This window comes from Netta rufina (assembly GCF_964035555.1).
Source record: "Netta rufina genome assembly, chromosome: 4".
NCBI lineage: Eukaryota > Metazoa > Chordata > Aves > Anseriformes > Anatidae > Netta > Netta rufina.
In genome coordinates, this window is record NC_140127.1 from 67,376,205 (window position 1) to 67,388,464 (window position 12,260).

At 40.0% G+C, this 12,260-nt stretch overlaps 1 protein-coding gene across 3 annotated transcripts in view; it reads right to left on the minus strand.

Annotated features, from left to right (window-relative positions):
• The window catches only part of DOK7 (docking protein 7), a 64,677-nt gene that overhangs the window by 20,761 nt on the left and 31,656 nt on the right, over window positions 1–12,260 (minus strand). Inside the window, exon 8 of one of the 3 annotated variants that reach the window (XM_084286347.1) lies at window positions 7,664–7,836. The exons of the other annotated variants lie outside the window; for them this stretch is intronic. Coding sequence (XP_084142473.1) covers window positions 7,795–7,836 — 42 coding nt within the window. The 3' untranslated portion in view covers window positions 7,664–7,794. Of the gene's footprint in view, window positions 1–7,663; window positions 7,837–12,260 lie in introns of those variants that run through there. 3 annotated transcript variants of the gene reach the window in all.

A 12,260-nucleotide genomic window follows, 5' to 3' on the forward strand; every position in this document is an offset into this window, starting at 1 on the left:
TCAGCAAAAATAAATCAGTTCCTAATGAAACTCACAGCTAATGTACTTTTATCATGAGGATTAAAGGCTATGACTTATTCTTGGAGCAAACCAAAAGAAAAGTTTAAAGCTGAAATGCCTAGGCTGCCACGGGAAAAAAAAGAGTTCCCAGGAAAGGTCAATAAATATGGACACGTGGAGCAACCTTTAAAGGTCATGTGCTTTGCTGGGCTGTTTCACAATGCCCAGCAGTTGATCAGGTTCTGAACAAACAATACAAAATTATTAAACTCTACAGTCTTTCGTAACTCCAAATGAAACAGAAACTCCAGACCATGGCATGCTTCAGGTGCAGGGCTCCAATTTCAGCCGCAACCTTCTGATTACTCAGCTTCATCTGTTGCAAGCCAACTGCTGGCTTACAGAAGGATTGCTGAAGTCAGTTCAGAAACATCTCAGTTTGCTCAGCCAAACCTAAACATCAGCTATTTTCTGAAGCGTGAGGCTGATGAGTTTAGTGGCACTGGCAAGCAGTGCCCTGTGTCACATTAAAATGTGTCTCCTGAAACCTGCAGAATAGTCACAACCCCACTAACCCACAGGTTAGAGGTATTATTTAAACCAAAAGATATGAGAAAGAATTAAAAGTATTGTTTAGTTCTAGTCCAGATCTGTGTACTGTTCTTGTATTTTTACAGAGGAACACTTCAGTGGTGACAATGAACTACCATGCCGGTCACAGGCCTTTGTTGAGAGGGGCCCCCTGCTTCTTGCTGTGAGCGTCCCAGCCACCTGCAAATGTGAGCCATTTGCCACAATATGACCACTGACATCATACTGCAGCTCTGAAAATGACACTCTACAAGATCGTAGAATATCCCAAGCTGGAAGGGACCCACAGGGGTCATCAAGTCCAACTCCTGGCTCCACACAGGGCCATCCAAAACTCAAACCACATGTCTGCGAGCATTGTCTAAATGCTTCTTGAACTCCAGCACCTTGGGGCCATAACTGCTGCCCTGTGGAACCTGTCCCAGGGCCCAACCACCCTCTGGGTGCAGAACCTTTCCCTAACCCCCAGCCTGACCCTCCCCTGTCCCAGCTCCATGCTGTTCCCTCAGGTCCTGTCGCTGTCCCCAGGGAGCACAGCTCAGTGCCTGCCCCTCTGCTCCCCTCATGAGGGAGCTGCAGGCCGCCATGAGGCCCACAAAGGCACTGTCACCAGCACGCAACAGTCCAGCAGAACAACATAAACAATCCTTTCCTTTATTACCCTCTGTTCACCGAAGAGAGTAAGAAAGCCTGGGCTGAGCCCTCTGCCATGGCTGCCACAAAAGCCAGTACCTGGACCCTGCTACCCAGCTTCCACCCAGAGATGAAAGCCATTTCCAGCTGGTGGCCATAGCCCCAAAATTCAGATGGTAGGAGTCTGGGTTGCAATGCTGAAGGGTCAAATTTTGTGCCCTGCTACCAATATGGTACTGGCACGAGGAAGCTGACACAGCAACAATTAACGTGGTTTATTCTTGTTTTGGTATTCAAAAATGGACCTTGAATCAGTATATACCAAAGAGTCACACTAGTCCTGTGCCAAACTGGACTGTAATGCAATTAATTATGTAGCCACATATCCTCTTTTCCATGGGACATCTGCCCCATTCACTGCCTAAGAGAGACACGTGTGGGTAAAATCAAGACAGCAGGAGCAACTGTAAATCTGTCAATTCCTTAACAGTAAGGGGTTTAGCTTTTCAACCTAAATAACTTCCTTCTAACATCACACATTACATGCAAAAGTGTTTAGGCAGAATGCTAAAGGAGACAGCTATGCAATCCCAACCAGTACATATAAAATAGCTGGCATAAACACATCAATGAAGTTTGTGTCTGTTTCCAGACGCTAACACAAGTCAATCTTGCATACTTTTGGGCTAGACCAAAAAAAGTCAAGGGCATAAATAGCTGACACAAACCAATAAAGCTCACCGTGAGCAGAATCTGAAGGCACACAACACTAAAGCAACAGCAACAGTCCTAGCACCAGTATCAGCTAGACAGTTTTTCATGCTTGTGGTTACAGAGAAATGCCCCAAACCACAACAGCCTTAGTGATGTAAATAAAGACATTCCACCACCTCCCTCAAACAGAGATTTGGGATATTTTTAGTCTTACATTTTTGAACTACTTTCATAAGGTTTATTTTTCTTATAGTACTTTTAAAAAATGGCTATTTTGGTTCCAGATGATTTAATTCCCCTGGAAATTTGATCCATCTATCCTTAACCACAGGGAAAAATCAGAAGCACTGATTTCTATGCAGGTAGAAGCACTTCTCTGTCTTAGAGAGGTGTTACAGTGATGAGTACAGTGGCAAGCTGCAGAGAGAGATACTGCAGTAGCAAATCCTCAGGGTGAATCAATATAAGCCATTCCATTCAGAAGCCAGACACTATGAGTGTCCCTGAACACAGGATCTCATCTAAGCTTCATGACAGACCTCACACCACTAAGACATTGGAGTATGATCAGGACACCTTTCACCTCAGAGGAGGGCTTTCATAGCCAGAGCTATGGCTAAGCTGTAAAATTCAACCAACAAGAAGAAATGGCTAATCAAGAGACAGCAAATGGCTTCTGAAATAATTTTCATTTTCTGTATGTGATAAACATGCCTAGAATTGATGCAGGAGTTAGAAAGCAGGAGCTAAAAACAAGTCTTCATAAGAAATAAAAACACCATATGTAAATGTCATAAGGTATATTCATCAAACACAACAACCAGAGCATAGTACTTATCGCCTCATTTCAGAGCACAGAACCCTGAACAAATACACCTAGATAGACAGATAATCTAGACAGATAATAAAATTCATTAATATCAGTCTTCACTGCCTCATCTTTCAGCATTGCATAAAATCATTCTGCCATTCAGGACAAGAAAGACTCTTTACACAATTGCCAATAAAATAAACCATCAAGTACATTCAAGCTCTGAAATGGTAACTTTTTTTCTCCAGCTATGAGATTCCTCTCAAGAGGCATTCAGATCTAAGATTCAGGACAGATACTCCTGATATAGTCTTAAATTCAGCATATAATATATTCCTAAAGCCAAAATAAATATGGAGAATTCTTCCAGGCAGTAAAAATCAGGTACGTTGCCTTCCCCCTGACCCCTCAGCTGAGCTGTGGTGATTCAGAGTAGCAGAAGATCTGTTCTGGAATTTTATAAAAATTAACAATTTTTAACTTAAGCATAAGACACTCAGCAGTTTTTCTAACTCATGATAGTTATGTCAACTTTTTAGGGATGTTTTCATAATAACATTACATTCCCTTTTCCCCTTTCAGAGCCTTGCTCAGCCAGCCTCTTGTTAGTTAAGCCACCCTCCTAAGCTACATACAGAAACTCCAGCTGTGATGTTTAAGGAAGAGAGTTCAAATATGCATTTGTTCTGACTGTTAAAGGTTCAGCAGTGCACCCACAGCATTGCTTTAACCATTCACACTGTCACAGGTGAACATGAGTGTGTTATGAATAACGCAGATGAATTATAGTGTATACAATAACTTCAGCCATGCAGAAAGACAGAATGTGTTTCTTTTTTAAAAGTGGTAAGGCTTTTATGAATAGATGGATGTTTATCAACAATAGAAATCAATATTGACTATATGGGGTTGCATATTGATATCACACCTATCTTGAAAAGAAAAAAAGAAAAGCACCTACGTTAACATGAAAAGATTATTTCAAAAAGGATTCAGTTCTGATGACTGAGGAGGAGGGAATCTTTTTTATTTAAGTCCCCCCCAAAATCGTATATATTATATATATATATAATTATTATTATTATTATTATTATTTAATAGACACTGGCACTTCTAAAGTCCTATCAAGAATAATAGAAAGAAAGTCATACACACAAAGTCACACAGGCTTCACTTCCCTATATTCCAGTTTAAATTCCGTATATTCTAATTTCCAACAGGGGGTAGCATTACACTACTGCAAGAACATTTTATATTTAAAATACACTCAATTTCCCCACATTTGCTGGTCTGAGCTTCCTTGTCCAACAGATGTGTTAAATTCCACTCATTCTGTACAAAATGAAATCCACTCAGACAAAACTACTGTACCACTGAAAATAAGCCTCAGATGGGGCCCAAGTAAGTCCAAGTAAAAGCAGATTTTACTGCTCAGATAATAAGCAGTTTGGTTTCCTAACCCCTTTCTTCATGCTCCGTATGTAAAAGACACAGAAGAGGCAGGGTGTACACAGACAGTATGCAGCACCTCACACGATCCATCTCTTTCGTATTATGAAGTTCACAAGATTAACAGTTCCACCATTGTGGATATCAGTAGCATAGAAACACCTGAGAAATGTGGACAGCTTGACAAACAGAAAGTGTTTTTCTACATTTTCTTACAATAGCGCATCCCAGAAAAAAAAAAAAAAAGAGCTCCGCTGCAGCAGGAATGCTAGCCCATTTCAGGATTTTAAAAGTCAATACGAAAGCACTGCCTAGCAGGAAGCTTGAAGCAACTGAACATACATGTAAATGCAAAGGACAGTCATTAGCATACACACCCCTGCACACACAAAGGGATTCAGATATTCTTGCCTTCTCAATTAGGAAAGGGTGCCTTATGGCAAATTTACACAGGAAGAGATGTATAATACAAAAGCTCTAATAATTCGTTTTCTTGACCCAGAACCATTCCTTCTCTGATGAGGAATGGGGATGACTTCAACCAAAAATGTGTAAGACATTTTACATATTTCAAATATGTATACATATAGTTCTTATGCAATTTTACTGAGAGGCATTCCAACGCACCAAAACTACGCTTATTAAGAAGTTCCTGATTAGCAGAAAATTAATTCCACATATTATACAAAAATGCAGAAGGTTTTCCTTTTACACAGTTTTTTGCTTGCAACAAGACTGTAAAACCAAGTCATCTGTCCTTGAAGAAAATGGAAATTTTTGAAAATAAATGGAACTCATGGATTCAACTATACCACCACAGCTACAGTGAAAAACAATAAACAAAGAAGGGCTGAAATATGGAAATGTTGCAACAGCTAGCGAAGTAAAAGCTCAAACATTTATGACAAATTAAACCTATGTCTACTGATTTTTAGAGATGGAGAAAGTTTATTTTAAGCTGTAATTATCGTTTTGAAATGTTCACCTAGGGACTGCCCTAAGAAAGCTTTGCTGCTTCTTCCACTTCCCTCAAAGTGTTCGGCAGCGAGAGCTTAGTTTGTACTTGCACTAAAAATACACTTGGGCCTGTTCTGTAGGCAAAGGAACCATGCCAAGTTGCATTAGACTAGCTATTTGATTCCTTCCTCCCAGCCCATTTCACATAAAGACATGAAGAAAAAAATCCTTGCTATAACCTGTGCATCCTGCTCCGCACAAAGAGAGAACTAGAGTGGGCTTAATTATGAACCTATGAAGAATAAAGATTAAAGCCTTGCATACCATCTTTGCATTCATTTTCCTTCTTTTTCAATTGCAATCCCACATTTGTAGCTAAGGTTAGTCAACTTCTGCCAGAAAAATGATTAACAAGATAATCAGTGATCAACACTAGAAAGAAATGGATGGAACTAAAAGGACAAACAAGGGAGAGAAAGCTCAAAATAGTAAGATTAAGACAAGCCCAGCCATCACTGAAATTATGGTTTGTCAAAGGTAATGAAACTATAATTAAACTGCACAGCTTCAAAGGATACAGATACTTAACTATGCATGGGGGCTGCTCACAGGCTTTTCCTACATCGGAAAGCACTGCTATAAATTATTAGGTATAATTATTTCTGTAGCTTTCCAAAGCTTTCTATAGCAGTTATCTCCATAGCACATGTGTTCTGCTTAACTTTCAGTCTCAAGGAACGAGTTGAATTTGCAAACTTCATCTGGAAAAGTTTTGCCAGTGCTGCAGAGGATTCAGGTATACAGTTACGAGCCCTGATACAGCCCACTTAACATTTCTCTGTCCTTGCAATAAACCAGCTCTGGAAAAGGTTTATATTTCCTTAATATTTTCCGGTCTCAAATTTCTTGTGCATTCAAAATTGCTTCCAATCAGCATTGAATTAGCAGAGGATTCCACAGAATCCAAACTACTACAAAGGATGTGGCTAGGGGAGAGGAACACGGCCAGAGCTCATGTCCCACTGATTCCCAGCTGTTGAAACAGTCATTTCAGTTGACTGACAGCTGGCTGCTGCAGTTTATGCTGCGAATAGCACAATATCCTCATGTGACAAGACTTAGGAGCACAAAGTCCCTTTCAAAGCCCCTTTTCCATCCACCCTTTGGACTCATGTGGGAATGTGCTGCATCAGAAAGTCTCATGGACCGGTTTCTTTCATCTGCCCTGGTTTAGGAAGGGCAGCATGGAAGCACATAAAAGCTAAAGCAAAGGGAGGCATAAACACAGAGCAACAGAGAAGCTTTACTGCAGCCTTGAATCTGTACATAGCACTCTGGCATTCACTCACCCCATCCTGGCTGTCATTTATCACATGGATCACATTAACCATCACATGTTTTGATCTTAATAGCCCCAGCCTACCCCAGCAAGCTCAGCCTAACTTTTACACACACAAAAAATGCGTGTTGTCACAGACATTGATGCACCAAACTTCACTGGAGCTGAAGAAGATGGGATGGATAATTGCTCCACATAACATTTTTCCTATACTTCTGTCCTATGCCTGCTGGTAGGATTACTCCCTGAAGCAAGTTCAAGATTTTCAATGGATCCTTCAACACTTAAGATGTTATTATCCTAGCAAGAATGGCCAGAATGAAGGGAAGTCCACCCCTCCAAAACATCATTTAGGAATGGTACAGAAAGGTTGTGTGCAACTAGTAAAAAGTAGGGTAAATAGTTTTGTTTTTTTTTTTACACTGTAAAAGGATTTGCTCAGTTGCAGTAATTTTAAGGTTTTGTTGTGTCAGCTTAGTTCTGGCTTAGATCTGAGTTTAACCAGCACCAGAGAAACTCAACAGTCAGTATCTACGTACCTAAGATGGGTCAAGCTGACTAGCTGAAATACTCAGCTGCAGACACCTTGAACTGCTCCAAAAGTTCCCTGTGGCTCTCACACATTGGAGTTTTAGCTATTCCCTAATCAGGCAAAACTGCTTTTGACCTCAAAGAAAATAATAACAATAATAATATTTTTTTTTTTAAATGCAATATGCTTCTCCATAGTCATTTAAGGGCATATGTCTTTGGATTCTGAAAAGACAAATTTCTCCAGAACACAGAAATTCTTGATTGGATAAGAATGTTGCCAGCTTTTATGTTTTTCTTTTCTTCCTCTGTTGTTGCAACTTTGCTTGAACTTTAGTCCTGTTCTCGAGCATGTTCTTGATATCTTAGACCTTTCTACATGCTATAAAAATACCTCAACCCTCTAGTTAATCCCATGTTTATAAAGAACTGATTTTCAACAGCCATGTCCTCAGACTCTAAATACACTGAGTGCAAAGGTTCCTGCATTAATAACTTCTTCCCAGTAATTCTGCAGTTCTTGAAAGACCCCATTCTTCAAGTTCTATGTCACACAAAAATCTTCTGTGGAGATAATATATTCGGTGCCACTACTCTGATCTTTCTCATTTACTAGAAAATGGCTTTGAACTATTTCTTGAAGTTATTAAAATTAGTGATAGACTTTCCAGCATGTCAAAAAAAAATAAAATAAAATGTAGAGCAGCTGCTCCATCTTGGCAGGTTGATTTTCTTCTTTAGTAACTCTTATTCCTTCTCTGTTCACAGTTCACGTGAAAGGCAAACAACTTTCTGGGTCTCTCACTGCAGCCTGGAAAACATCAGATTTAATAACAGATTTAGCACTCAGATAGAATTGTCCATAGCACTGTAGAAACAGCATCTGATCAATCCTGACAGTAGCCTTGGTAAGCAAATATTATCCAGGTACAGATTCACAGACTGAAGGTGTCAGAGCCACCATAAGACCATAATGCAAAATTTCTAGATCAGTATAAATATCAAATTTCTTATCGCTCTTGCACACCCCGGAATTTCCCTCCTGTCAAAATGAGAGAAAACCCAAAACACTGTCATCTGCACTTCACCATCACAAATTCCTACCAGGAGTTTGCCTTAAACCACTGGCTTTAAAGAATAGCTACCAAGTTCATAAAACACATCAAACGTTAAGCCAGGCAGGGCAAAACACCAAACTTTAGGATGGATTTCTTCTGTATTTCCTGAGGTCCAGAACAATAGACCCCAGCTGTCTAGTCTCTGCTACATGGAATTTTGAAGAACTGCCTTTCTTTACTCCTGTGGGCACATGCCCTGTCCTTTCAGCAGAAGTGTTTGCAACTATGATAATAAAGCAATACATGAAATTGTAAGGCAACTTTAAAACAGTCCCTTTTGAAAGCTGTTGGGGTACGTATTGTTTCTCTTTCTATACTAGAGTGGTTTACCCACATTTTCTATCTGTTCTCCTTAAGGAAAGTATTCCAGTATTCCTTCTGTTATGATCATATATACCCCAATGATTCATTCTTCAAATTCATTTCAGTGTGTTGTTTTTTTTGGTGGTGGTAGTCGATTTTTTTGTGGAGCAGGTAATAATGTTATCTTCGGAAGGTTTGTTGGCACAACTGCTATCATTTTGCTAACCAACGCGAAAATCACATTGCCCATATGTCATTACCATGTTATTAAACTTTGCTAAGCCAATATTAGAAAACATTATTTGCTCTTTATGAGCCAAGTAGCATTGCTTGGTATAGGGTTGAACATTTCTGTTAGAAACAGTAAGAATTTACTCATATCACAACCTCTACATGACAGATAGTTTATGGATCTAATCTGAGTACTACAAATCTACATCAAAGAATGGTTTGGGTTGGAAGGGACCTTAAAGATCACCTAGTTCTCAACCCCCTGCCATGGGCAGGGACACCTCCAACCAGCCCAGGCTGCCCAAAGCCCCGTCCAGCCTGGCCTTGAGCACTTCCAGGAATGGGGCATCCACAACTTCTCTGGGCAGCGTGTTCCAGGGCCTCACCACCCTCTGAGTGAAGAATTTCCTTCTAACATCTAATGTAAATCTCCCCTATTTTAGTTTAAAGCCATTCCCCCATGTCTCATCACTGCACCCCCTGACAAAGAGTCCCTCCCCAGCTTTCCTGTAGCCCCCTTCAGGTTCGGGAAGGCCGCTGTAAGGTCTCTCCGAAGCCTTCTCTCCTCCGTGCTGAACACTCCCAACTCTCTTGACCTGTCTTTATAGGAGAGGTGTTCCAGCACCTTGATCCTGCTTGTGGCCCTCCTCTGGACTTGTTCTAATGCATCCATGTCCTTCTTGCGCTGGAGGCCCCAGAGCTGAACACAGGGCTCCAGGTAGGGTCTGACAAGAGCAGAGCAGAGGGGAACAATCCTCTCCTTCACCCTGCTGGCCACGCTGCTTTTGATGAAGCCCAGGACACAGCTGGCTTTCTGGGCTGCAAACACACATTGCTGGCTCATGTTGCACTCTCATCAATCAACACCCCCGGGTCCTTCTCCTCTGGGCTGCTCTCAATCCATTCTCTGCCCAGCCTGCGTTATATCCTGTGTTATAGGATATTATCAGCCCACTTGACAGTATTTCCACAAATATCATGAAGTATTTAGTGTACAGGGCATCCTAAATTCCCCAAACTAATTCCCCTTGTATGTATTGTCATGGATCATGGAAGAATGTAAGTAAGTGCAATTTTGTCAAAACACATTCATCCTTTTAATTTCCACACTTCTAGTTTTAAGTGGCTGTGTGAAAAAGAGTTGGTAGGAAAGGCCCTACACATACTGAGCATCTATTTGCACTCCTCCCATCTACTGTCAGTGAGTTGCTGTCAAGCCTTCAGACATCCCATCTGAATGAGTGCAATCCAGCTGACACTCACCCATTCCTTCTCTGTGCCATGCAATTACTTTAGTATCAGTAACTTTTAATCAAAGCACAGTATTTTCTGCTTAGCCTTCTTCAATCCATGATCTTAGAAATATAACATTAATTAAAATTACAATCAATTTACAAAAATGCAAGTCAGTAACTGAGATTTTTTACTTTTTTACGACATTACAGAAGGAAATGAACTGCTTGGGAATCAAACCTAGGAATCAGTCTGGGGCTGACACTGGAGCTATTCATTTCCCTCTAAGTATGGTGCAATTTAATCCACCCTCTCCCAATCTTTTTGTGTTACCTGCCTGCACAGGTGAATTCTACTTTCACCTTTTAGAAAATGAAGACGGAAAATGTCTGCTAACATTTTAGAGTATTCTCTAGACTTTTTCCAGAAATAAATGGATGTATGTGAGAAAGAAAAAGAAAGAGAGAGAAATAACAAGAGGGAAAAAAAAACTTCCACTTTTCCATTTTGGCCACATTCCCAGCAATTTGATGAGTCTCTCTACAACTGGATCAAAAACAAAAACCCTGTAAATCCTACATTCCAAAAGGAGTAGTTTTTTCCAGCTTTCATTGTCAGATTCCTCCTCCTTCAAAACATTTCTTTCTCTCTCTCTTCAGATAAGCTATTGCTCCCAACAGAGGAAGAAGTAGTCATCAGCTGTAGTAATAATAAAAGCTGTTATCCAGCTCAATTGTATTTAGGGGAGGAAGATGATTTTCCCATTTGTTCATTCTGATGGGTATGAAAGGTCAATACTGTGGTTTTATCAGTATCTTCGGTGGCTCTCTGACAGAAAAGCAATCCAGCAACATTTCTGTTTGGTACAGAAGAATGAGTTCTGCTGAGCTACGTTGTCTACATTCCAAGCATGTAGGGAAGATGCTCGCTTCTCTCGAGATTATTAATGCCATTTCACTTACCAGTGCTTGTCTGGCAGGTACCTCCTTTCCCACTGCAGAGCACAGGGTGTCTGTTTCACTTTAGTGCCTGATCCCAAGAAGTGCTAAGAGCTGAATTCTTGCTATTCTGAATTCGGATTTGAATCTTTGCTCCTAGCACAAATGCTGGAGATTCTTTTGTGATAGATGAGATGGAGAGTATCTCCAATGTAATTTGTTAGATAAGAGGTAAGTGGCAAAAGCAATCTGCACAATTGTTGTAGGGTGCATACATCTTCCATTTCACTGTGATATCTCAAATCCAAGCTGTACCCATTAAGTGACCTTCTTAAGGAAAGACATCTACATGACAATTTCTATTCTAAAATAGAAATTTCTATTCTAAAAAAAAATAATAATAATAATAATAAAAAAAAAATCTAAAGGTCATCTATATAAGCCTTTATCAGCAAGAGCAAAGCAAAAAGGAAGTTTGGTCTCTGGGTAATTTGTGAGTGAAGCCTGATGCCAATAAGTGTTATAGTATTGTTTTATTGCCGTTATTTTGTACAAGAAAAAAAAGTAAATCATCACCGTTCCTCTATGAACTGCTAATAAGGAACATCTCAAAACAGTGCAGAAGCAGACCCAACAGCACTTTGGTAAGATGAAGGCTGCTAACTCCATGGCATACCTGGGGTCCTGGCCAAAACCAGAAAAGGGAAAACAAAACAAAAGCTCTGAGCCTGACACTCCCCTCACATCTTTTGTGCTCTTTCCTCTGCCAGTTTCAACTGGAAAATGTATTTTTCCTCCAATCTTTGGTTTTCATGGTGCTGTATGCAGCATGTCATATGCTGTAAAAAAATAACACGAATGCTGTATGCAGCATTGTCAGGGCAGAAAACCAGTTCTAAAAGTGACTGCATTTTATTGTCAAGGACAGCAGTGATAATGGATTTCTTCTATTTCAAAGAAATGTTGTGGGGAAATGAATGTTTTTAAAGATTTCTTTAAATCTATGAAAAGCAGAAAATAACACTAGTTTACAGCAAAAGTTTTAGAGCCTTTTACAATAGCTGTAATAAAAATATTTGTCAAATCATTGTCCAATGCATACAATTACCTCATTAAGAGGTGACCCATGTTATGGCAGATGCACCTCACTGCAGATTTAAGTATAACAGTCACAACTTAAAGAAAAGCAAGTGGAATTAAAACTTAAGAAGCAAGCACAAATGCAAACTCTCTAATTCATACCAAAAGCCAATAGTACCCATAATTAGGGGTCACCAAAACATGAGAGACCTCACAAACATCATTACTGAGATCATACCTACTTCTACTGACTTTCAGATTCCTCTGAGATGTGAGCCGTTCCTTTTATAGTTTTAACAGTGAACATGTTGCCTAACTGCCCAGAGCTTTGA